A 27,508-nucleotide genomic window follows, 5' to 3' on the forward strand; every position below is an offset into this window, starting at 1 on the left:
GGCTGGGCCCGCGAGCCATGGCCGCTGAGCCTGCGCGTCCGGAGCCTGTGCTCCGCAACGGGAGAGGCCACAACAGTGAGAGCCCTGTGTATGGCAAAAAAAAAAAAAAAAAAAAAAAGTAAAATGTTGAGGACCAGGGGATTTTTTTCCATCCTAATTCCCATAATTAAATTGTCCTTGATAAATGCAGTGGGGAAAGTCGCTGTGCACTGGCACTGGGTTTTGAACTTAGAGTTTGTCTATCTATTATAATACAATTAAAAGATAATAGGGTAAGGGCTCTTAATTCAATAACAAGACACATATACTGTGATGGAAGTGGGTTTCATAATTTGTAATAAATCACTGAGAGGAAATGTGCACATCATGTGTCTCACATATTTCCATTTGGTGGGTCAGAGTTTAAGGAACTAAGCTGTAACTAGAGAATTCAGTCACTGCCTGAAAGGCTGCTGCTGCTTTGCCTAAGGATGGCTCTTGCAGGTTTCTGGCTGTTGATTTTCTCCGACAATGCCCTGACTTCCAGCTTGAGTTGAAATGAGATTATTTACAATTACTAGATATTTTAAAATACAATTTTGTTGATTGTGATAGGAAAATGTAAAGAATAAAATAAAAATTTTCACTAATTTTACCACCTATATTTTGACATATAACCTTACAGCTTGTTTCAGTGCATATATATATACATACACATATATGGGTATATATGTATATAAAAACACATATATATTTAATATCTCTCTTATTAATGTGTCTATTAACAAAATCTGGTATAATAGCATTAAAATATTATAGAAATTTCATTTACTATACTTAAAATATATAGCTAGAATTTTATAAACTCTTAAAGAACATGATTTTTAATGGCAACATAATTTACTATTGGCTTTTTTTCTGATATAGTTGCTGTGTGAGATGTATTTTGGTTGCTTCATTAGAACTAGCTTGACTATAGGTACGGTTCTCATTTTTGAATGGTCATTTGCTCATACACTACTTTTGTAATGACTTCCCATTGGAGGATGACTGCTTGAGCAACAGCTCATTGTTCCATTGAAGTCAGGCTTTATTGGCTTTATGAAATTCATGGGCATTTCTCTAGGTAAAGCAGTCCTTCTCAGAATAGGTTAAACTCTTATAAATTGGGTACAGAGTGGGTTTGGGGGTTGTTTTGGTTTTTTTTTTTTTTTTTTTTGCTTTTTGTCTTTGTTTTTTGTTTTGCCTTAATTATAGGAGATATGTATTTGGGCCATATCCAGGAAACTCTAAGTCTAAAAATGTTTACAGTAAGACCATTTTCAAATTTGGAATAAATAATTATAAGGAAATTAGTCTTCTGGATGGCTTCCAAAAGAAAATTGGCCAAATAGTGATTGGCTGTACAGAGATAGGGTATCTGTGAACTGAAAACAAAAATAAAGAAAAAACAGAACACAAACACACACAATAATTCTGAGTCCAGAAGGGGGAAACGCTTTGCTTTAATTTGGGAAAGAATAAAATAACTTATTCCCATGGAAACCAAACCATTCTTCTCTTTAACAATGAAAAAACACAAAATTAGACATATGAACTATTCTTTAAGATGCAGATTGTTTTTAGTTAAAAAAAAAAACTACAAAGCAAATGGCTTTAATAATACTTACTTTATTTACCAAGAGTTTATGCAGTAAAATATCTTATTCTCTTCTTATAGAAAGGCCAAATCACAAGCTGGTGAACTAAACTAAGAGTCTTTGTTAGCTAATTAATCAGGTGGGGAATGATCTAGTGGAGTAAGATTTAATGGGAGTATGCTTTTTCTCTCTATTTTATGTGATAGACTTTTCCCTTGTGTGTAAAAATATTTCTGTCAAATTTTCTACATAAGCCTCCAGTTTCCCATCTAAACTGCAAGCCTTTATATTTTCATAAAAGTCAAGGTTTGTGAAACACATGTTAAATAGTTAAGGAATAAAACAGCAAGTACAAAAATAGTAAGAGTTAATAAATTAAACATTTTAAATCATTTAATATATAATCAAGCATAATGAACTTGGTAGATATTTAATTATTTTCCCACTGATTCAATTAGAATTTTATTCAGCTTCACATTAAGCCATGATTGTGGCTTAGTCAAAAAGAGATTTATTTATTTCATTCAACAAGAATTCCAGGTATAGGCATTTGAGGGCTAGTTTGGTAACTCAATTATTCCATTGAAGAAAAAAGCTAAATCTGTCTTCCTGTTTTATCATCTTTAGTGGAGGATGTTCTACATACATGTTCCAGAGTAATAAAAGAAGAAAACAGAATAGGGCAAGAAGATTTTTGCTTATATCTCATTGGCAGAACTATGTCAAGTGGTCATCTCTAGTTGCAAGGGAGACTGGGATATTTCACAAAAGCATAATTAGGCTAACTAAAAAATTCCCTGTTTTATATATTTTCAGTAACTTGTCCATTGCTGTTAAAGGCAAAATATATTTATATGTTGCTGAGTGAATGAACTTGCTGAGTGAATGAACTTACTGTATCTGTCACCTTCTACCTCTCTGAGCATTCTGTATTTATACACAATATTTATATCTTTCTCTGGACTTTAAATAAAATGAATTCATCCTCTGTCTTCCAAGGCAGATAATCCCCAAATTATATCCAGTTACTGTATTTAGCTTGAAGTCTAGGATATTTGGGTAATCTCTCCCTCAGCTACATGTTTGGTTCTTTGTGATCCTTAGGTCTATACACTAAAGACAAGTCATCTTCTTCTAACATTCCCAATGTATTACTGTGGAGAGAGAAGAAAATAGGATAGTAGCAATTTAAAAAGTCTTATTCAGTAAGAGGGAACGTAGAAAATATATGACTGTCGGTGGTACATAGCAAATATAATAGAGTCCTGCTGGGTGGGTTACTCAGGACTTCCTGATGCTAGCAGCAGAAGTAGTTAGTTGGCTAGCCAATTTGGCAGGCCCTGGTACTTCTTTCTTGGTGAATTTCTTTTATCTTTTTTCTCCAAGTCCTTGGTTCTACATCTGGGGAGACCTTCCTTGACCAATGTGCCAATGCCTACTAAAATGAAAGTAAAAGAAAGAGGGCTCCAAAAAGAATTAAAAGGCATTGCATATCTGTAAAAACATAAATTGGGACCATCCCAGGAAATCCAGGTAAATGGTTTTCCTAGCTGGGAAGAGATTCTCCTTGGAGTCCATTTCCTTTCATTGTGAGTTCAAGGACCCAGAAATTACTTTAAATACAGCTGTAGTGAGCCTGAGGCACATTTGCAAATACCATGGTCTGGAAATTTTACCAGGCTTCCAGGAGGTGAGTTTCAAGACCATTTTATGAGTAACCACATCAGCCTGGAAAATGTAACTTGTTGCTACTGACTCCTTTGTTCTGACCAATTCCTCACTCTTAACCTAATGGCTGCTGCCTCAGCCCCTGCAAAACTGCATGCCAAGGTGCAACACCATTAATCTGATCTTTGCCACTAAGTTCTCCTTCATTGTCACTTAGAGATTTCCTAAAGGAAAGTGTATGAAACACCCTGGGGCAACAGTTTCGTATGTTTTTGAAGTTGCACTCAGAAACCTCTGCTTATATACATACATCTTGTATACAGAAGCAGCTGGCTGTTCTCAACCCTGCAGGGTTCCAAATTATGATATTCTCAGTCAATTTATATTGCAGAACACAAGCAGAGTGAGCCTCTGCTTGTAGGGAAAGGTAGCTGTGCTCCCTTGGCATCTCTGCTTAGAGACTCTCTAGCTCTAGTTTGAGTGCATCTCTACCACAGTACACTTTTGAAAGCAGCAAGATTTAATAAGCACATGCCAGTATTCTGAATTTTATTCCTACCATTCATGCTAATAAAAAAGCTTCAGTTGGCATGTGGTCACATTTCCAAAGTATAGCAAGCAAAAGTTTGACCAGCAGTTTTGCTACTGCATTTAAAAATGCATTAGCTTTCGAGCCTGAGGTAATTAAATCTTCACTGTTTGCACTCATTGTCTCCTCCAGAGAGTCAATTTCACATTTTAAGGCCTATTATTGAAGCTCCCTTCATTCTTTAAAAATTATTTCATTGATCAGTATCCTTAGTTGCAAACAACAGAATCTACTCTAGTTAGCTTACACAGAAAAAAAAATTATTTCATAGACTCTTAGGTCACTCAGGAATTTTTGGGGAGGTCCAAATGCCCACCTCTAAATCTACTGTGCAGAAACAATGTCCAGTTATATCATGGGGTTTCTTTGGAGAAAACATCATTGCCACCATTGATCAATACTTTGTCCCTCAGGACTGAATACTGGAGACTCTACAATAAAGTACAAAAGACCACCACTATTGTTGCCGAAAGAGCAAAACCCCACAATACAGTCACTGGCTCGCTTTGCTCAATTTGAGTTCAGATCTTGCTTGAATGCAGGTCAAATATCTGGACCGTAACTACAAAGGAATCTAAGAATGTATTTGATCTAGCTTGTCTTGATAAGACGAGGAACATAAGGAGAAATGTAGCCAAAATGGAAGGAGAATGTTTAAAGATGCTGGGTATCCATATGTGATGATTTGATTTAACAATATCTTACATGCTTACTGGGATTTTTAGCTTATCAATAGGACTCTGTGATGTCCACTTCCTCAACACCCATTGCAATTAAGTTATCTTTATGGTACACAATTTTCTGAGCATGGACATGTTATCATAGATAACTGTTGCAAATAAGAAATATACCTTAGAGAAAATATCCCAAAGATTTCTGATCCATATTTGATTACGTCCAGTTCAATTAAAGGAAATAGAATGGAATAAGGTAGGATTTTCTCTTATTAACATTACTTAACTATCACAACTTTTTTTCAATATCCCTGATACCTGCAACATCCCATGGGTGGAATAGTCTGTGGGAAATCTTATTTACTATGTAATATACTATGCCTTTCTGGCTTAGATAGATTTAAAACAAGTTGCTAACATCAGATGCCATTTAGAGAAGTTATCACTGGTTGTTAACTTATCCACATCTGTTTTCAGTGAGTGCCATAACTCCACAGATCGAATCAAAGTCAGAGTGTGGGATGAAGATGATGACATTAAATCCAGAGTGAAGCAACATTTCAAAAAGGAGTCAGATGATTTTCTGGGACAAACAATTGTAGAAGTGAGGACCCTGAGTGGAGAAATGGATGTCTGGTACAATTTAGGTGACTGTCTTTATATCTACTTGAAAAATGTTAAATAAAATTCCAGAATATCTGTGGAAGGTATTATATTCCTATATAGGTAAAAATAACCAGTGCTTTTCTCGAACATTCTCATGGACTTCAGGCAGTTTAGTTTCATTAGAAATTAAGGTGATAATTATTCAAACTCTGTATTATTGAAAGATATTGGTAAATTTGAGATGAAAAGAGAAAAGTCTTTCTAGGAATCAACTGGGTGTCTTTTAGGAGAAAAATATCCCATTCTGAATTTTTAATTCATAAAGTATAGCTTCAAAAAACCTTGCCAAATGTATAGATAATAAATAACCTATGACTTTATAATGTCTGAGTTATTTCCTTTTAGTCCCTTAATGAATTTTGGCAATAAAGGAAAAGTGTATTTTGGATATTTTGCAAAGATGATATAAAAGTAGGCTTTAGCAGGCAAAGCCAGATACACATGTGGACTTCTTATTCTGATGATGAAGATATTGAGAATATGTTTAATTGGCATGATTTTAAAATGGAATTTTATTATGGAACCAAGAATTGAATAAAGATAAGTTTTAATTTGACTTTTACTACAACTGAATAATAAGCTAGAATCTTCAGTGCTGACTTAATAATAGTAAATATATATGGATCGCCTCATTTTCTATAAAGGATATGATCCAAAATGGCTTTATCATATCATCTGAAATGTTTTAATTAAATTTTTAAGGTCTGGTTGTGAATCTAAGAAAGGTTTACATACTCCCAGGATTACGAAGTGTTTCCATTTAGGATACCAACTTATCTTAGCAAATTAAAGAGTGCTTTTGACTTTTTAAAAACCTACGTACTTCAAGTAATGTAATATTTGGCGAAGTAAAGGGGTAAGGCCACAAAATTAATGAATATCTGAATTATATAATAATTTAAAGAAGGAGAGATATATAACTTATCTGAACATAGATGATTCAAGCTAGACTAAAAACTCGTTATCAAAAAATATTTTGAGGAAATCTTTAAAGAAAATTGGTGCTTCTCCATTATTGGCATAGAGGTTTTGCTTCACTTATAATGATAATCTTCCTGTATCTTGTTTATACTATTAAATAACTTTATATATGAAAACAGAGATGTTAGGCAAGGGTAAACTTCAGGGCATTAACTCTGCACAATACTCATAGGTTGCGTTTTAATTAAAGAGGCTTGCCTACGTGAGTTTTTGTTTTTTGCAATAAGTTAACATGTTCTTGAATTGAGGGAGTTAGAATTCAGAACAGAAATTCCTCAAATTATTCTTTTGACAAAACTTACAAGGGTATATTTAGTTTGCAAAAGAATTTGAATGTGCTTTTAATAAAATCTGCCACCCAGCTCTTGTGCAGAAACAGTCCTTCAGTCTATGGAAAGAAAAACATGATGCAACAAACATGGACACCTTTGCCTGCTCATCCTCAATTCATACTTTTGTGCTGTCATTGCTGATGTTTAACCTTTAGGAGGAGAGAGAACAGGTCTTAGCTTTGTATAAAATCCCACAGTGGGTTCCATCCCCATTAGTACCATATTTTCATTCTTTGTGCAATGTTCTTCCTTCCTCATTACTTAGAATCCATTCCACCATGGAAGGAGGACGTGGCCAAAAGTCCTAGGCATCTAAGCAGAGCCTGTGTCCCATGGATCCATTGTAATGATGGTAGTTAAAATGTTCCCCTGTGATTCCAGGAAAAGGTCTGTGACAGAAAGGTCTCAGGACTTGACTTTCTCTTGGCTTCAGCAGAGAACTTCAGCATTTGTTGAGAATCAACTATCTCCCAGCCAATAGGAGAAACTCTCAAGATCCTGGCAGTCCTAAGGGAAGAATCTTTACAACACAATGACTATTAAATATTAACGATGAAAGTCATCAGAGATTCCCCAAGAAGAAAGTGGCCTATGTGATTTAACTGTATCTTATTTGGCTAAAAATACAGTTATGCTTAGAAAAAGGGGCAATTGAAGAAGTCTTCACCGCTGACTTTGCGTCACTCTATCTCTTTATCATTGTTTTTGAGATGGGTCAGCTTGCTTCTTTATGTGTTTCATCAGGGAAGTAGGTATCAGACATAGGTCTCCTACCTACATTCACACTGTAGGAGTTTTGTGACTATGCTTTTCTTTCTCTCACAGCTACTACTCAGTTCATATTAGACACACGTGCATACACTTACACACATACATTATTAGACTGAATTGGCTACATACTGATTCCATTCAAAGAAAGAGTGAATCTAACACATAAGTAGACACAGGCTGTAGACTATAGGTCTTCATGAATCACTGACAAAGAAACCTAATTAAACAAACCTAAAAAAACAAAAATTAAACCTAAACAAATGTTTTTGTTAGAGCTTTGACTCATTTTTTCAAGGACAGAAAGAAAGAGTGGGGCTTTTAGATAAAATACTTTCCTCATTAATTTTTTCCTTTAGTTATTTTGCTTTTAATTGCCCAAATAATTAATTTCATTGTATAAACTGATTTAGTACACAGAAATTTATATCAGAATGGTAGGGTCTTCTGATTGAGCTTTTCTATTTGAAATATTTATGTCACAGTTTGACAATCCCAGCGACATATTAGGCACATTATTTTAAATTGTATTTGGCAGAATCATTATGGTTAATCAAACCTGATCTAGAAAAATGGCTTTTAGCAATATAAGCCCTTTTTAAAGCTTTCGAGAACTTGTATAAGAAACATGATGTCAAAAATCACTGACCAGTTATTTTTTGCTTTATCAGAGAAACGGACAGATAAATCAGCTGTGTCTGGGGCCATTCGATTGAAAATCAATGTGGAAATAAAAGGAGAGGAGAAGGTTGCTCCGTATCATTTACAATATACATGTTTACATGAGGTAAGTAAATTGAATTGTATTAATAACAAAACCTAGGAAAGATTGTATTGTTTATGGATCATGCAACAAAATATTCGTTTTAAAAATAGAATTGAATTAGGTTTGTAAAATTGTCCCTGAAGTTCTTACTCTGTACTATAGCAAGTGATGTGCTAGGGTATCACATAGCCTATGTATTACCCCCTGAAGAGAGAGCTGGTTGTCTTTTTTTATTTCTTGCGGTACGCGGGCCTCTCACTGCTGTGGCCTCTCCCGTTGCGGAGCACAGGCTCCGGACGCGCAGGCTCAGCGGCCATGGCGCACGGGCCCAGCCACTGCGCGGCATGTGGGATCTTCCCGGACCAGGGCACGAACCTGTGTCCCCTGCATCGGCAGGTGGACTCTCAACCACTGCGCCACCAGGGAAGCCCGAGCTGGTTGTCTTTGAATGAGATTTAGAACAAACATACGAGGCGGGTTTTAATAAATGAGGCAATAAGGTGATAATGAACAAGTAGACCAAATTAAATTACCGTTCTTCCAGGGAGGAAGAAGAATATTAGAAAGCATTCATTGAAGAAATAAGTCATGATATTTTGGAAGCATTGTAAATATATAGTACTTTAATAATGGAGGAGAGGATCCAAATCATGATAGTTTTTGAGAATTCTGAGTAGGTGTTCAGATTTTGTTGAAGATTTAATTAGTATTATCTATTAAATATAAAAATTCTGACGTTGTAGCAATGGCTTTGGAGAGCTAATGTAATTAGCAGTAATTTTGTCTTTCTTTTTCTGAGTACAACAGAGGGCTTTATACATACTGAAGCCTCCTCCATTTTAACTACCCTTTGCACAAACACATCTGGGTGGCGAGTATCAGAATGTAGTTTTCCATCCATGGATAGTAGAGAATATACTACCCAGTAGAAGGAGCCTGGTTGGCTTAGAGAGAGGTAGAGACCACCCAATTTGAGTCAAAAGGGCAGAGTCATCAGTTCCCGTGTGCGCCTCAGTGTAAAGGCACAGACAGATAATCTTGGGCTTTTATTATTGGATGCTTTGCAACTGAGAGCTTAGTTAGACATGTCACCAGAGCTTTTCCCTGATCCAAATGACACATCCCGTGTATCAAAAAATATGAAGTGAAGCTGAGGAATATGCCTTTTCCCATGTTCAAAGGGTACAGAGGAAGTACCTTCCTAAGAAAGAAAAAGATAGCTGGGAGAATCTTTGCCTTTGTACATGATTTTTCCTAACTATATCTATGAAAATGTATATATGTAATTATTTTCACCTCCATTTTACGAAAGAAGGAAATGAGGAACAATATTTAAGTCATTTACACATTATACAGTCATTAGATAGAGAACCAAACCTTACTTTCCTGACTCCAGTATAGCCAGTGATAATCCGTCAAGAAAGGTGGTTCAGTTTTTAGACCAATAAATCCCTTGAACTGGCAGGATGGGGAGCCAACACTGGCCTTAAAATGCGGGTAGAAATTTCGGATCACAGGCACAGCATCATGCTTTGTTTTTCAGAGTCTTCTGTTGGTCCAAGACACAAAAAGAAGTGAAATCCAAGACAGGGTCCTTCAGTGACCCAGGCTGCCTCCATGCAGCAGTTTCTCAACTTCTTCAAAGCAGAAAGGAATTCTTTGTAGTGATTTTTTTCATTTCAAAGTTCTAAAAATATTTATTTTCAACCTGAATTCATTGTCATGACTCATGCCATTTTGCAGCCAAAGTCCTTTAGTATTATTTGCATACCTAGATGGTGTATTAACATAGCCCAGACACATTATTTGTCCAGAGCTTTATAATTTACTCAGAGCCCATGAATGCAAAAGATGTTCCGGAATGTAGAAATGTTTACATGAAAAAACATTTACTTCCTTCTAAAATGATTTGGTATATCTGAAACACTTAAATCATTGATTCCGTATAAACTTAGACAGAAATAAAATCAGAATTTGTATAAAGATGAGGTACGTTAGAATGAAAATCTGAAACATTTCTATTATTTATAGATGCTGATGAAACATTATATGCAATTATAAGTATAATTGACTGAAAGTTACAGTTAAATATATCTGGCCTAGTCTGAGAAAACTGAACATTTGAAAACCACTTACTTTTAGAATTTGTTCCATTACTTGACTGAAGTGAAATCTAATGGTGGAGTGAAAATCCCAGAGGTCAAAGGGGATGAAGCCTGGAAGGTTTTCTTTGATGATGCCTCCCAAGAAATAGTTGATGAATTTGCCATGCGTTACGGGATTGAATCCATTTATCAAGCTATGACGTAAGTATTATAGAACATTTACATTATCAAAATCTCTGTTGAAATCCAAAGGGGGACTAGAAAGAGTGTTCATTTCCCTTCTTCTAAATCAAATGAAATTTTGATTAAAAAGACAGTTACATTTTGGATGTAATTGATTGGATGCTGGCTACTTTCTCTATTACAGCTATAAAGTATTAAGGATTTGGTAACTCACTACCATCATCTTCCCAATTCTTATTCTTATTCTGTAAAATTTCTACCTTACTTCAGACCTATTGAGTCAGAAACTCTAAAGGGGAGGCCCAGCGATCTGTGTTTTAATATTCCCAACACGTGATTCTCGTACACTCTGAAGTTAGAGAACCAGTGCCTTACTTGATATCTGAGAAAACTAAAGCCTGATGATTAAAGTGAGTCGTCCAAGGTTACAGAGCCTGTTAGCATCAGAGACACATCTAGAGTCCTTATGGTGTTGACCGTAACTTTAGACTATATCCTTCCTTCCTATATTTATCTCAGTGCTGCTACTTTGGCGAAACCAAGATTTATTGACCACCCGTAGAACCCAAACACTACAGTAAATGTGATCCTGTAGAAGTGAGCCATACAGAAACACACCCCTTACTGAGGAGTTTCAGTAAGGATTTAGAATGGGATTATATTACTTGTCCAGAGTTTATCTTTTGAAACCTGGTCTAAGTTCATAAGTGCATTCTGTTCAGATATAAACCATGTATAATATGTAAACTATGTACATATATTAGGATTATTTTTTCATATTAGAGATCAAATCATATTTTCATGTGAACAGAATAGATACTGGCCCAGATACTCAATCATTTTCAGCCAACCTGATGGATATATTAGACCAAAATCTTCAAGGTTTATTGCTCAGAGAATTTAATCAACAGTCATATTTCTAGAACATCATATGTAAGAATGATTTTTTAAAATTTTCTGATAGTGTATGCTTTTTCAGTTTACAGAATGTCCTCATGCTAAATAACAAAGGCTTATAGATTCTTAGGTATGAAGAGGAACTTAGAGGTCACCCAGTTGAAACTTCCTCTGAATCAGGAAACCCTGTTTTTGCATCCCTCACTAGTTGTTATCATCCCTTTGTTTGCTCACCTGCAGTAACAGGGAGCTCACTCCTTTTTCTTTTAATTGAAGTATAGTTGATTTACAATGTTGTGCTAATTTCTGCTGTATAGCAAAGTGACTCAGTTATACACATATATCCATTCTTTTTTATCTTCTTTTCCATTATGGTTTATCCCAGGAGATTGGATGTAGTTCTCTGTGCTATACAGTAGGACCTTGCTGTTTATCCATTGTAAATGTAATAATTGGCATCTACTAACCCCAGACTCCCAGTTGACCCCTCTCCCTTTCCCACTCCCCCTTGGCAACCACAAGTCTGTTCTGTATGTCTGTGAGTCTGTTTCTGTTTTGTAGGTAGGTTCTTTTGTGCCATATTTTAGATTCCACGTATAAGTGATACTATATGGTATTTGTCTTTCTCTTTCTGACTTCACTTAGTATTATAATCTCTAGTTACATCCATGTTGCTGAAAATGGCATTATTTCATTCTCTTTTAGTATTCCATTGTATGTACATACTATATCTTCTTCATTCATCTGTCAGTGGACATTTAGGTTGTTTTCATGTCTTGGCTATTGTGAACATTGCTGCTATGAACATAGGGGTGCTTGTATCTTTTTGAATTGTAGTTTTGTCTGGGTATATGCCCAGGAATGGGATTGCTGGATCATATGGTAGTTCTAATTTTAGTTTTCTGAGGAACTTCCATGCTGTTTTCCACAGTGGCTGCACCAACTTACATTCCCACCAACAGTGTAGGAACATTCCCTTTTCTCCATACTCTCTCCAGCATTTGTTATTTGTAAACTTTTTAATGATGGCCATTCTGACTGGTGTGAGGTGGTACCTCATTGTAGCTTTGATTTGCATTTCTCTAATAATTAGTGATGTTGAGCATCTTTTCATGTGCCTATTGGCCATCTGTATGTCTTCTTTGGAGAAATGTCTATTAAGGTCTTCTGCCCATTTTTCAATTGGGTTGTTTGTTTTTTTGTTGTTGTGTTGTATGAGCTGCATACAATATGTGTTGTGTATTTTGGAGATTAAGCCCTTGTTGATCGCATCATTTGCAAATATTTTCTCCCATTCCATAGGTTGTCTTTTTGGTTTTTTTGTATGGTTTCCTTTGCTGCATAAAAGCTTGTAAGTTTGATTAGGTCCCATTTGTTTATTTTTGGTTTTATTTCTATTGCCTTGGGAGAATGACCTATGAAAATATGGTATGATTTATGTCAGAGAATGTTTTGCCTGTGCTCTCTTATAGGAGTTTATCATGTCATGTCTTATGTTAACTAAGTCTTTAAGCCATTTTGAGTTTATTTTTGAGCATGGTGTGAGGGTGTGTTCTAACTTCATTGATTTACATGCATCTGTCCAACTTTCCCAGCACCAATTGCTGAAGAGACTGTCTTTTTCCCGTTTTATATTCTTGCCTCCTTTGTTGAAGATAAATTGGCCATAGGTGTGTGGGTTTATTTCTGGGCTCTCCATTTTTTCCCCCCATTGATCCGTTTTTCCCCCATTATCCGTTTTTGTACCAATACCACACTGTTTTGATTACTGTAGCTTTGTAGTATTGTCTGAAGTCTGGGAGAGTTATGCCTCCTGCTTTGTTATTTTTCCTCAGGATTTCTTTTGGAAATTCTGGGTCTTTTATAGTTCCGTATAAATTTTTGGATTATTTGTTCTACTCCTGTGAAAAATATCATGGGTATATTGATAGGGATCACATTAAATCTGTAGATTGCTTTGGGTAGTATTACCATTTTAACAATATTAATTATTCCAATCCAAGAGCATGGGATATCCTTCCATTTCTTTGAATCCTCTTTTATTTCCTTTATTAATGTTTTAATATTCTCAGCATACAAGTCTTTCACCTCCTTGGTCAGGATTTATTCCTAGGCATTTTATTTTTTTGGTGCAATTTTAAAAGTTATTTTTTTTACATTCCCTTTCTGATATTTCATTGTTAGTGTAAAAATATGCAGCTGATTTCTGAATGTTAATCTTGTATCCTGCCACTTTGCTGAATTCATATATTAGATCTAGTAGTTTTTGTGTGGAATCATTAGGGTTTTCTATATATAGTATCATGTCATCTGCATATAGTGACAATTTTACCTCTTCCCTTCCAATTTGGATACCTTTTATTTCTTTTTCTTGTCTGATTGCTGTGACTAGGACTTCCAATACTACATTGAATAGAAGTGGTGAGAGTGGGCATCCTTGGCTTGTCCCAGATTTTATCAGGATGGCTTTCAGCTTTTCACCATTGAGTGTTATATTGGTTGTGGGTTTGTCATAAATAGTTTTTTTAATGTTGAGATATGTTCCCTCTATACCCACTTTTGTAAGAGTTTTTACCATGAATAGATATTGAATTTTGTCAAATGATTTTTCTGCATCTATTGAGATGATCATGTTGTTTTTGACTTTTCTTTTGCTAATGTGGTGTATTACATTGATTAATTTGCATATGTTGAACCATCCTTGTGAACTTGGGGTGAATCCCACTTGATCATGGTGTATGATCTTTTTTATGTGTTGTTGGACTTGATTTGCTAATATTTTGTTGAGAATTTTTGCATCTATAGTCGTCAAAGATATTGGCCTGTAATTTTCCTTTCTGGTAGTATCTTTGTCTGGTTTTGGTATCAGTGTGATGGTGGCTTCATAAAATGTCTTTGAGAGTGGTCCCTCCTCTTCAATCTTTTGGAAGAGTTTAAGGAGGATTGGAATAAGTTCTTTGTATGTGTGGTAGGTAGAATTCTCCTGTGAAGCCATCTGGTCCTGGACTTTTGTTTGTAGGGAGTTTGTTTTGTTTTGTTTTGTTTTAATTACAGATTCTAATTTATTTCTAGTGATCCGTTTGTTCAGATTATCTATTTCTTCTTGGTTCAATTTTGGTGGGCTGTATGTTTCTAGGAAGTTGTCCATTTCTTCTAGGTTGTCAAATTTGTTGGCATATAATTGATCATAGTATTCTCTTATGATTTTTTGTATTTCTGCAGTATCAGTTGAGATCTCTTCTTTTCATTTCTTATTTTGTTTATTTGGGTTCTCTCTCTTGTCTTCTTGATTATCCTGGCCAGAGGTTTGTCATTTTTTTTTACCATTTCAAAGAACCAGCTTTTGGTTTAATTGATTTTTTTCCTATTTTTTAATCCCTATTTTATTTATTTCTACCCTGATTTTTATTATTTCCTTCCTTCTGATGACATTAGGTTTTGTCTGTTCTTTTTTTTCTAATTCTTTTAGATGGTAGGTTAGCTTGTTTATTTGAGATTTTTGTTGTTTTTTGAGGAAGACATGTATCACTATGGACTTCCCTCTAAAAACTGCTTTTGTTGCATCCCGTAGATTTTGTGTAGTTGTGTTTTCATTTGTCTCAAGGTACTTTTTAATTTCCTTTTTGATTTCCTAGTTGACCCACTGGTTTTTTAGTAGCATGTTGTTTACTCTCCATTTGATCGTTTTTTTCTCATTTCTTTTCCCGTGGTTGATTTCTAGTTTCAGCCCATTGTGGTCAGGGAAGATGCTTGAAATAATTTCTGTACTCTTAAATTTTTTGAGGTTAGTTTTGTGCCCTAGTACATGGTTAATTCTAGAGAATGTTCCATGTGCCCTTGAAAAGAATATGTATTTTTTTAATGTAATGTCCTGAAAATATCAATTAAGACTAACTGTTCCATTGTATCATTTAGAATCCTGTTGCCTCATTGATATTCTGTCTAGATCTGTTCATTGATGTGAGTGGGGTGTTAACATCTCCTACTATTGTTGTATTCCCATCAATTTCTCCCTTTATGTCTGTTAGTATTTGGGGTTTTTTTGTTTTGGTTTTTGTTTTGTCTTTTTGCAGTACGCGGGCCTCTCACTGTTGTGGCCTCTCCCGTTGCGGAGCACAGGCTCCGGATGTGCAGGCTTAGCAGCCATGGCTCACGGGCCTAACCACTCTGTGGCATGTGGGATCTTCCCGGACCGGGGCATGAACCCGTGTCCCCTGCATTGGCAGGCGGACTCTCAAAGTATTTGTTTTATGTATCTGGGTGCTCCTATATTAGGTGTATGTACATTGATGAGTGTAAAATCTTCTTCTTGTATTGATCCTTTTACCATTATATAGTGTCCTTCTTTATCTTTCTTTATGGCCTGTGTTTTAAAGTCTGATGAATATTGCAACTCCTGCTTTCTTGTCATTTCTATCTGCATGAAATATCTTTTTCCATCCCCTCACTTTCAATATATGTGTGTCCTTTGCTCTAAGGTGGGTCTCTTGTAGGCAGCATATTGTAGGCTCTTGTTTTTTTATCCAGTCTGCCACTCTGTATCTTTTAATTGAAGCAATCAGCCCATTGACATTTAAGATAATTATTGATACATATGTATTTATTGCCATTTTAAACCTTGTTTTCCAGTTGATTCTGTGTTTCTTCTTTGTTCCTTTGTTTTTCTTTCTGTGGTTTGATGATTTCCTTTTATGCTTGTGTTCTTTTGGGGTTTTGTGAATCTATTTTATGTTTTTGATTTGTGGCTGCCCTGTTTTTCAAGTATGTTAACCCCTTTCTGTATCTGCTTGCTTTAAACTGATAGTCATATAGGCTCAAACACATTCCAAATAAAAGAATCTACATGCACATTCTTAAAAAAAAATAATCTACATTTTCCATTTTATTACTCTCCTTCCACACATTTTATGATTTTGATGTTCTTTTTTACATCTTCATGTTTATCCTTTTGCTGTTCCATGTGTTTATCATTGCTTTCACAGTAGTTTTTATTTTTTTTCTTTAATCGTCTGTATACTGGCTAATTTAAGTGATTTACTTTCCAAGTGTGATTTCCTCCTTCCTATATCTGCTTGTTTCTTTTCAATTTAGAGAAGAACTTTCAACATTTCTTCTAAGGTAGGTTTAGTATTCCTGTATTCTTTTAGTTTTTGCTTGTCTTAGAAATTCTTTATTTCTCCTATTTTAAATGATAATCTTGCTGGGTATAGTATTCTAGGTTGCAGATTTTTCTCTTTCAAGACTTTGAGTATATTTTGCCCCTCCCTTCTGGCCTGTAGAGTTTCTGTAGAGAAATCAGCTGATAGCCTTATGGGGGTTCCCTTGTAATTAACACTTTGTTTTTATCTTGCTGCCTTTAGAATCCTCTCTTTGTCTTTAACTTTACCATTTTTATTATAATATGTCTTGGTGTAGGTCTGTTTGGGTTCATCTTGTTTGGGACCCTCTATGCTTCCTATATCTGGATATCTGTTTCCTTATTTAGGTTTGGAAAGTTTTCAGCCATAATTTCTTCAAATACATTTTCAGTCCTTTTTTCTCTTTCTTCTCCTTCTGGAATCCCTATTATACATAGATGGCATGCTTTATATTATCCCATAGGTCTCCTATATTGCTTTCATTTTTTTAAATTTGGTTTTCAATCTGCTGTGATTGGCTACTTTTCATTATTTTATCTCCCAGATCACTTATTCCTTCTTCTGCATTATTCATTCTGCTATTTGCCTTTAGCTCAGCTTTCATCTTGGCAAATGAACTTTCTAATTTTTCTTGGGTCCTCTTTATAGTTTCTAGTTCCTTTTTACAGCAATCTGCATTTCTGTCAATAGGCTTTCTTAATTCCTTCAGTATTTTCATTACTTCCTTTTTGGACTCTGTGTCTATTAGACTGAAGAAGTCTGTTTCATTGTTTGCTCTTTCAGGGGAATTCTCTTGGTCTTTTAAGTGGGAATCATTCGTTTGCTTCTTCATTTTGCTTATATTTCTCTTACTCTGAGTTTAAGAGAAACAATTATCTACTGTAGTCTTGGAGGGCTATTTATATTTGGGAGCATCACTGCATAGCTTGTGTGGATTTAATATTTTTTGACTTAGGGGCTGTTTTTGGTTTGGATGCTTGCCATCTCTTTCCTCAGTGTGTGCTGGCCGTTATCCCCTTGATAGGGGGTGTGCAGGTGCATGGCCTGTGTGCACTCCCAGGAAGGTGGGGGCAGCGGTTGGTGCCCAATCATGGGATCCTCGGCAGCAGCTGTGGTCCACGCCCACCTCTTTAGTCTGAAATGGCAGCCGTGTCTCACGCTTGCCCCTGGAGCTCGTGTAGGCAGTGCCCTGCCACCTGGGAGCACTCTCCTGGAGAAGGAAGCTCCTATTTTGGTCCTGCCCCTCACCTCATGTGCCCCCAGACAATGGTGCCTTGCCTCTCTGGCAGGCCCAGACTTCTTCCCATACTCCCTCAGTTGTGTCACACCACACCCTAGCCCCCTCAAGCTGTCTCCACAAAGCCAACCACAGTCCTCACCCAGGGCCTGACCTCCAAAACCCAAGCCTCAGCACTCAGACCCTGCCAGCCCCAGCAGATGAGCATCTCAGGCTGGGGAGTGCAGGGCAGCGGCACCTACCATCTGTGCAGGTCTCTCTCTGCTTTGCCCTCCATAAACCAGTTACTGTGCTCTCCTCTGAGGCTCCAAAGCTCCCCCTCTGTCCTGGCTGATTGTCCTGCAAGTGAGGGGACTTCCCAGGGTACGCAAACCTTCCCTCTTTCACGGCTTCCTCTCTGGGGTGCAGGGCCCGTCCTGACTCCTTTTTCTCTCTTTTTTTTTTTTCCTTTTTTCTTTTGTCCTACCCAGTTATGTGGAAATTTTCTTGCCCTTTTGGGAGTCTGAGGTCTTCTGCCAGCATTCAGTAGATGTTCTGTGAGAATTGTTCCACGTGTAGATGTATTTTTGATGTATTTGTGGGAGAAGGTGAGCGCCATATCCTACTCCTCCACCATCTTCATCCGATCTCTGGGAGCTCATTCCTTTTCAGGCAACCTATTTTGAAGCTGGGCAGCCATGATGAAGTCTGTGACAGCTGTCTGCTCTGTCCTATGTCAATGGCTATAAGAACTCATCAGAGCAACTAGTATAAAATTTGATTACAATTAACATGTAACTATGATTTAATAGTCTAAAGTAAATGAACTGTACTGCCAAGAGAACTATGTTTAAAAAAACCCACAAAAACAAAAAATCTTAGGGAAAGAATCCCAGTAAAAGAAAGGATCAAGTTAAATTTATTCCAAAATATCTCTGTGAGCTGATGTCGGATTTCTTCATCGCCGTGTTTCTGATATTCTGAGAAACACAACCATGTTAATACAGAAAAAAATGGTAAATGTATGGTAGTTTAAAAGAGAAGAATCATAGATCCTTCAACTTATTACTTTCATTTTTCTATTACCTTTTTAACTTAAGTAAACAATAACAATAAAAAATAGTTTTGGATGCTTTTTGGTATCCAGTGACTTGCAGGTGAATTTGGATCCCATCATACTTACAAGTCAGTGGGACAAAGCCCCTGCTCACGTTGAAAATTGTTTGAAGCAGAAGTCAGCATTTTTTTTTTTTTTTTTGTAAAGGCCAGAGAGTATTTTCAGCTTTGTGGGTCCTATGGTGTCTGTCACAGCCACTCAGTTCTACATTCCTAGTGCATAAGCAGCTGTAGATACTAAGTAAACAAAATAGCATGGCTGTGCTCTGATAAAACTCTGTTTTGAAAACAAAATCTGTGGGCTGAGTTTGGCTGTGGACTTTAGATTGCCAACTGCTTGTCTAAAGAGTGAGAGCAAGGTAGATAAACATAAGGAAAAAGAATGCCTGCTTTTCGTGGGATAAATTGATAATTGCACTTTGACAGTAACAAAATGAGGCACATTACCTCTACTGCTGGTTACACATTTAATTTGATATTTTTATTTATTAAATGTTTCTATTAGCACTGAGTACTCATCAAGATGGCCTTGACATTTCCCTCAGCTTGACAAAACTTTAGACAGGCTTCTTTCTGCCTCTAGGCCCCAGGCCTCCCCCTCACCTTGGCCCTGAAAGAATCCAGAAAGTCTAACCTCAGAGGGCCCTACCTTCACTTTCCTCAGAGCATTTGTTTTAGAAAACTTACTATATTTTTTCACTGTCCTTTTGAGATATAAAAATTTTTAAAGCCTCTTGCCAGTTTTTCAGCCCGGGACCAGCTTTCTCAAGGACCTGGGAGACATCCCTTTCAAATGTCCTCATCAAGGAAGATAGTTCTTGTTTCTCAGTCTTTGTGGGAGCGTAGGATCGTAACTTGGGTAGCTGCCTTACTCCAAGTTGTACTGCTACCTCCTGAGGGTGAGAGAAAGTTTATTGTTGCTTTGGGTAAGGCCAGTTAGAAAACACACATGACTGGGATTCCCCCCACTCCAGCTCTTAGAAACTCTCCCCTCCATCAATCCACCTCAGCTCTTAAAAACTTTCTCGGGCTTCACTGGTGGTGCAGTTGAGAGTCCGCCTGCTGATGCAGGGGACACGGGTTCGTGCCCTGGTCCGGGAAGATCCCACATGCCACAGAGTGGCTGGACCCGTGAGCCATGGCCGCTGAGCCTGCGCGTCCGGCGCCTGGGCTCCGCAACGGGAGAGGCCACAACAGTGAGAGGCCCGCATAGCGGGAAAACAAACAAACAAACAAACAAAAAAAAACTTTTTCATTTTTTATTTCAGTGAAGTTAAGTTCAGACTAAGTTCTGGTTTCTCTTCCCTATTGCATAGCCTTGAATAAAATGTTGCTCTCCTATTTAATTTTGTCCAGTGCAATTTTTGCTTTTATGGCACAAAAATTATCATCTCACCAGGATATTTTTTTAAAAATCCTGTTGTTTGACAATCTGATAACTCCTAAAAAAATTTGCTACCAACATAAATATAATCTTTTCATTTACTATTCATTAGTGATCATTACTTGATGAAATTAATTATTTTAATAGGAAAATACATATTACTCATTTTATATCAGTGTGTAGCTATCATAATTGCATATATATCAATATAATCATGCTTAAGAGAGATAAAGAGACGAGTCCCTTAGAGGGGCACTTGAATTCTATTCAAAGATTTACAAATTGAAATCTTGAATGAAGGAGTTACACATCTTTTATTAGTGCTTTGTAAGAAGTTCTGGGTGCATGATAGAGAAGCAGAACATATTTGTAATTGAATGTATGAGAAGTAGAAATTGTTTATCAGAATTACATTTATTAACCTCTCCTGGCATATTCCTTCATGTCAGAAATTTTCAGTTGCCAAAAACAAGCAAAGTGGAACTTGAATGTTTAATTAAGCTGGTGTAGATATCTATTCTACCAATTATGTTGCATTTAAGTGTTTTAGAGCATACGGTATTGAGTGCTCATTTCTTGTAATCTGGAGAAATTTCAGAGTACTGGCATTCTTTTGTCAGGTTTTGAAACATAACTTTCAGAGATGATTTTGATCGTATTTTCCACATGATACGTTTGTAACTTGAGTCCTAAACTATTGTTGGCCAATGAATAATGCAGCCACAACAAAAAAGACTTGATGAATAACCAACTTATCTTTGAATTTAAACTCGTTGCCTATTGAATCGGTAATTTTCTGTTGTTTTGAAACCTTGCTGGAGGGGATCAAGAAACATAACCAGAAAACCAACCAAACAGCAATAAAACAGACCTAGATTTATCAAGCCTATCTCAGAAGTATCCCCTCTAATTTTAAAAAACACAAAATTAAGAAATTCAGCTTCAAGGAAGAAACAAATGTCCTCTTTATATAGTATGGATACTTAAAAGTTTGGGAAAGCACAAAACTGTTTAATTCTTTAGACTTCCCTAGACAACATTGGATCAGAAAAAGGAATCAAATCACAGTTTCTTTTGATATTTAAAGTCCCCTTATGCTTAGCCAGATCCCCAGGTAACTTCGTAATCTTGCTCCTTTATTAGAGATTGCTTGGTTTCTTTCAAGCATACTCCCATTTCTTTGAAGATAGATTTGGAGCACAAATAAATAAAGGGGACGTATGTATTAAGCCATAGAGTCTGGATGTACATTATTAAAGTTTCCTCTTGTGTATTTCTCCACATAAGCAGGAGCCTGAATCTATTCTGCTAGTAAATAAACTGAACATTAATACCGAACATTCCAGTCCTCCAAGGTACCTCCTGCTTACTGTAAATGTTTCTTCCTTTTTACCAGAGAACATTTGCTATGAGGGCACAATGTATTAGTTCTATTTGTCCCATAAAAATCTCTCTTTTGTTTTGGAGCATTCATGTTTTGGAGGAAAAGGATTACAGTTTTCCTGTTTGGACAAGTGATTGATCAGGTACCTGGAGGATCTGTTCCCACATGGTAAATTCAACCATCCATCTAACATAAAAGCAATTTTCCAATTTGTGACAGTAAGAATGAGAGTCTGCTCTCTTTTTCAAAGGAGCACATTATTCCACATGCTTAGCATGAGGTCGGGCAAAAAACCTGTTTACATTGTGAGAATTCTGAGAGCTTTAGATGTTTTTCATCTGTTTATGCAAATATATATATTCTTAATATTCTGACAGACCACCTGTTCACCCCTGAACACAATCAGGGGAATTTCATGTCAAGCACTAAGGATTAAATCGTCCTCTAGAGGTGATTTCTGTCAAGCAAATACATTTTAACTGAGTGTTTAACAAGTCTTTCATTTATTTTAAAATGAAGCCCAAGATGTCTCACAAAATTTGAGATTCTGTTAGGCTATAGTCATGCCTCTATAATACCAAATAACAGAAAAGCATTAGGTCATTGTTTCTTACATTGGCATGCTTAACAAACAACATATACTTTGGCACTGGTCATCTTTATCTAATTCACATTTGAACCAGAACTGTTGAGATACACTTTACTTTAAAGCCACTAGTCATTGTATCTGTTAGAGCTATGAACCTGCTTTCTTTCTTTTTTTTTTTGTAACATCTTTATTGGAGTATAATTGCTTTACAATTGTGTGTTAGTTTCTGCTTTATAACAAAGTGAATCAGCTATGTCTATACATATACCCCAATATCTCCTCTCTCTTTTGTCTCCCTCCCACCCTCCCTATGCCACCCATCTAGGTGGTCACAAAGCACTGAGCTGATCTCCCTGTGCTACACAGCTGCTTCCCACTAGCTGTCTATTTTACATTTGGTAGTGTATATATGTCCATGCCACTTTCTCACTTTATCCCAGCTTACCCTTCCCCCTCCCTCTGTCCTCAAGTCGATTCTCTATGTCTGCGTCTTTATTCCTGTCCTGCCCCTAGGTTCTTCAGAAACTTTTTTTTTTTTTAGATTCCATATATATGTGTTAGCATATAGTATTTGTTTTCCTCTTTCTGACTTACTTCACTCTGTATAACAGACTCTAGGTCCATCAGCCTCACTACAAATAACTCAATTTTGTTTCTTTTTATGGCTGAGTAATATTCCATTGCATATATGTGCCACATCTTCTTTATCCATTCATCTGTTGATGGACACTTAGGTTGCTTCCGTGTCCTGGCTATTGTAAATAAAGCTGCAATGAACATTGTGGTACATGACTCTTTTTGAATTATGGTTTTCTCAAGGTACATGCCCACCAGTGGAACTGCTGGGTTGCACGGTAGCTTTAGGTCTAGTTTTCCAAGGAACCTCCACACTGCTCTCAACAGTGGCTGTACCAGTTCACATTCCCACCAACAGTGCAAGAGGTTTCCCCTTTCTCCACACCCTCTCCAGGATCCATTGTCTGTAGATATTTTGATGATGGCCATTCTGATTGGTGTGAGGTGATATCTCATTGTAGTCTTGATTTGCATCTCTCTAGCCATTAGCACTGTTGAGCACCCTTTCATGTGTTTGTTGGCAATACGTATATCTTCTTTGGAGAAATGTCCATCCAGGTCTTCTGTCCTTCATTTGAAGGATAAGCTAGTTTGTGTTAAGCAGTATGTATTGGTTCAGTCATTTGCATCATATTTGTTAGCATTTATTGGTGGCAGAGTGTTTGCCTAGGTACAGAATTAATAGCCCTTAGTAATGACTGCTGCTGGTGTGTATTTTTGTAAATGTTATGCACTCACTGAAAGGAATAAAAACACACACAAAAGAAAATGACTTTTTTTTTTTTGCCAAGGACAGTGTTGCTGCCTAAAAAAAATGATGCTATAAAATAGTGACAGCTTCCTTCTGAATAGCCCCTGATTGGGCTGTTTGTTTTTTTGATATTGAGCTGCATGAACTGCTTGTAAATTTTTGAGATTAATCCTTTGTCAGTTGCTTCATCTGCAAACATTTTCTCCCATTCTGAGGGTTGTCAGCGCGTCCCCTTTATGTTTTACTTTGCTGTGCAAAAGCTTCTAAGTTTCATTAGGTCCCATTTTGCTTATCTTTGTTTTTATTTCCATTGCTCTAGGAGCTGGGTCATAAGGGATCTTGCTGTGATTTATGTCATGGAGTGTTCTGCCTGTTTTCCTCGAAGAGTTTTATAGTGCCTGGCCTTACATTTAGGTCTTTAATCTTTTTTTCTTTTAACGTCTTTATTGGAGTATAATTACTTTACAAGGGTGTGTTAGTTTCTGCATTATAACAAAGTGAATCAGTTATAATATACATACGTTTCCATATCTCTTCCCTCTTGCGTCTCCCACCCTCCCACCCTCCCTATCTCACCCCTTTAGGTGGTCACAAAGCACCGAGCTGATCTCCCTGTGCTATGCGGCTGCTTCCCACTAGCTATGTGCTGATCTCCCTGTGCTATGCGGCTGCTTCCCACTAGCATATCCCTCCCCATATCCTCAGGTCCATTCTCTAGTAGGTCTGTGTCTTTATTCCCATTTTGCCCCTAGGTTCTGCATGACCTTTTTTTTTCCCCCTTAGATTCCATATATATGTGTTAGCATATGGTATTTGTTTTCTCTTTCTGACTTACTTCACTCTGTATGACAGACTCTAGATCCATGCTCCTCACTACAAATAAACCAATTTCATTTCTTTTTATGGCTGAGTAATATTCCATTGTATATATGTGCCACATCTTCTTTATCCAGTCATCTGTCGATGGACACTTAGGTTGCTTCCATGTCCTGGCTATTGTAAACAGAGCGGCAGTGAACATTATGGTACATGACTCTTTTTGAATTATGGTTTTCTCAGGGTATATGCCCAGTAGTGGGATTGCTGGGTTGTATGGTAGTTCTATTTTTAGTTTTTTAAGGAACCTCCATACTGTTCTCCAGAGTGGCTGTATCAATTTACGTTCCCACCAACAGTGCAAGAGGGTTCCCTTTTCTCCACACCCTCTCCAACATTTATTGTTCGTAGGTTTCTTCATGATGGCCATTCTGACTGGTGTGAGTTGATATCTCACTGTAGTTTTGATGTGCATTTCTCTAATGATTAATGATGTTGAGCATTCATTCATGTGTTTGTTGACAGTCTGTATATGTTCTTTGGAGAAATGTCTGTCTAGGTTTTCTGCCCATTTTTGGATTGGGTTGTTTGTTTTTTGATATTGAGCTGCATGAGCTGCTTGTAAATTTTGGAGATTAATCCTTTGTCAGTTGCTTCATTTGCAAATATTTTCTCCCATTCTGAGGGCTGTCTTTTGGTCTTGTTTATGGTTTCCATTGCTGTGAAAAAGCTTTTAAGTTTCATTAGGTCCCTTTTGTTTATTTTAGTTTTTATTTCCATTTCTTTATGAGGTGGGTCAAAAAGGATCTTGCTGTGATTGATGTCATAGAGTGTTCTGCCTATGTTTTCCTCTAAGAGTTTGATAGTGTCAGGCCTTACCTTTAGGTCTTTAATCCATTTTGAGCTTATTTTTGTGTATGGTTTTAGGGAGTATTCGAATTTCATACTTTTACATGTAGCTGTCCAGTTTTCCCAGCACCACTTATTGAAGAGGCTGTCTTTTCTCCACTGTATATTCTTGCCTCCTTTATCAAAGATAAGGTGACCATATGAGCACGGGTTTATCTCTGGGGTTTCTATCCTGGTCCATTAATCTATATTTCTCTTTTTGTGCCAGTACCATACTGTCTTGATTACTGTAGCTTTGCAGTATAGTCTGAAGTCAGGGAGGTTAATTTCTCCAGCTCCCTTTATCTTTCTCAACATTGCTTTGGCTATACGGGATCTTTTGTGTTTCCAAACAAATTGTGAAATTTTTTGTTCTAGTTCTGTGAAAAATGCCAGTGGTATTTTGATAAGGATTGCATTGAATCTGTAGATTGCTTTGGGTAGTGGAGTCATTTTCACAGTGTTGATTCTTCCAATCAAAAAACATGGTATAACTCTCCATCTATTTGTATTATCTTTCATTTCTTTCATCAGTGTCTTATAATTTTCTCTATACAGTTCTTTTGTCTCCTTAGGTAGGTTTATTCCTAGATATTTGATTGTTCTTGTTGCAATGGTAAATGGGAGTGTTTTCTTAAATTCACTTTCAGATTTTTCATGATTAGTGTATAGGAATGCTAGAGATTTCTGTGCATTAATTTTGTATCCTGCAGCTTTACCAAGTTCATTGATTAGCTCTAGTAGTTTTCTGGTAGCATCTTTAGGATTCTCTATGTATAGTATCATGTCATCTGCGAACAGTGACAGCTTTACTTCTTCTTTTCCAATTTGGATTCCTTTCATTTCTTTTTCTTCTCTGATCTCTGTGAAGAAAACTTCAAAAACTATGTTGAATAATCGTGGTGACAGTGGGCAACTTTGTCTTCTTTCTGATCTTAGTGGAAATGATTTCAGTTTTTCACCACTGAGAATGGTGTTGGCTGTGGGTTTTTCATATATGGCCTTTATTATGTTGATGAAGGTTCCATCTGTGCCTAATTTCTGCAGGGTTTTTATGATAATTGGGTGTTGAATTTTGTTGAAAGCTTTTTCTGCATGGATTGAGATGATCATATGTTTTTTCTCCTTCAATTTGTTTATATGGTATATCACTTTATTGATTTGCATATATTGAAGAATCCTTGCATTCCTGGGATAAACCCCACTTGATCATGGTGTATGATCCTTTTAATGTGCTGTTGGATTCTCTTTGCTAGTATTTTGTTGAAGATTTTTGCATCTATGTTCATCAGTGATATCGGCCTGTAGTTTTCTTTCTTTGTGACATCTTTGTCTTGTTTTGGTATCAGGGTGATGGTGGCCTCGAAGAATGAGTTTGGGAGTGTTCCTCCCTCTGCTATATTTTGGAAGAGTTTCAGAAAGATAGGTGTTAGCTCTTCTCTAAATGTTTGATAGAATTCACCTGTGAAGCCAGCTGGTCCTGGGCTTTTGTTTGTTGGAAGAATTTTAATCAAACTTTCAATTTTGAATCAAAAGTTTCAATCAAAGTTTCAGTGTTTGTGATTGGTCTGTTCATATTTTCTATTTCTTCCTGGTTCAGTCTCAGAAGGTTGTGCATTTCTAAGAATTTGTCCATTTCTTCGAGGTTGTCCATTTTATTGGCATAGAGTTGCTTGTAGTAATCTCTCATGATCCTTTGTATTTCTACAGTGTCAGTGGTTGCTTCTCCTTTTTTATTTGTAATTCTGTTGATTTGAGTTATCTCCCTTTTTATTCTTGATGAGTCTGGCTAATGGTTTATCAATTTTTTTATCTTCTCAAATAGTTTTTAGTTTTATTGATCTTTGCTATCCTTTCCTTCATTTCTTTTTCATTTATTTCTAATATGATCTGTATGATTTCTTTCCTTCTGCAAACTTTGGGGTTTTTTGTTCTTCTTTCTCTAATTGCTTTACGTGTAACGTTAGGTTGTTTATTTGAGATATTTCTTGCTTCTTAATGTAGGATTGTATTGCTATAAACTTCCCTCTTAGAACTGCTTTTGCTGCATCCCATAGGTTTGGGTCATCGTGTTTTCATTGTCATTTTTTTCCAGGTATTTTTTGTTTTTCTCTTTGATTTCCTCAGTGATCTCTTGGTAATTAAGTAGTGTATTGTTTAGCCTCCATGTGTTTGTATTTTTTACATTTTTTTTTTCCTGTAATTGATAACCAGTTCCATAGCATTGTGGTCGGAAGAGATGCTTGATATGATTTCAATTTTCTTAAAAATACCAAGGCTTGATTTGTGACCTAAGGTATGGTCTCTTCTGGAGGATGTTCCATGAACGTCTGAGAAGAATGTGTATTCTGGTTTTTTTTGGATGGAATGTCCTATAAATATCAATTAAGTCCATCTTGTTT

The 27,508-nt window shown here is 36.5% G+C and overlaps 1 protein-coding gene across 1 annotated transcript in view; it reads left to right on the forward strand.

Moving 5' to 3' along the window:
* The window catches only part of UNC13C (unc-13 homolog C), a 406,907-nt gene that overhangs the window by 54,740 nt on the left and 324,659 nt on the right, over positions 1 to 27,508 (forward strand). Inside the window, exons 6-8 of the mRNA XM_073801031.1 lie at positions 5,028 to 5,197; positions 7,969 to 8,084; positions 10,206 to 10,369. Coding sequence (XP_073657132.1) covers positions 5,028 to 5,197; positions 7,969 to 8,084; positions 10,206 to 10,369 — 450 coding nt within the window. The remainder of the gene's footprint in view (positions 1 to 5,027; positions 5,198 to 7,968; positions 8,085 to 10,205; positions 10,370 to 27,508) is intronic.

Source organism: Tursiops truncatus, chromosome 2 (genome assembly GCF_011762595.2).
Source record: "Tursiops truncatus isolate mTurTru1 chromosome 2, mTurTru1.mat.Y, whole genome shotgun sequence".
Lineage (NCBI taxonomy): Eukaryota > Metazoa > Chordata > Mammalia > Artiodactyla > Delphinidae > Tursiops > Tursiops truncatus.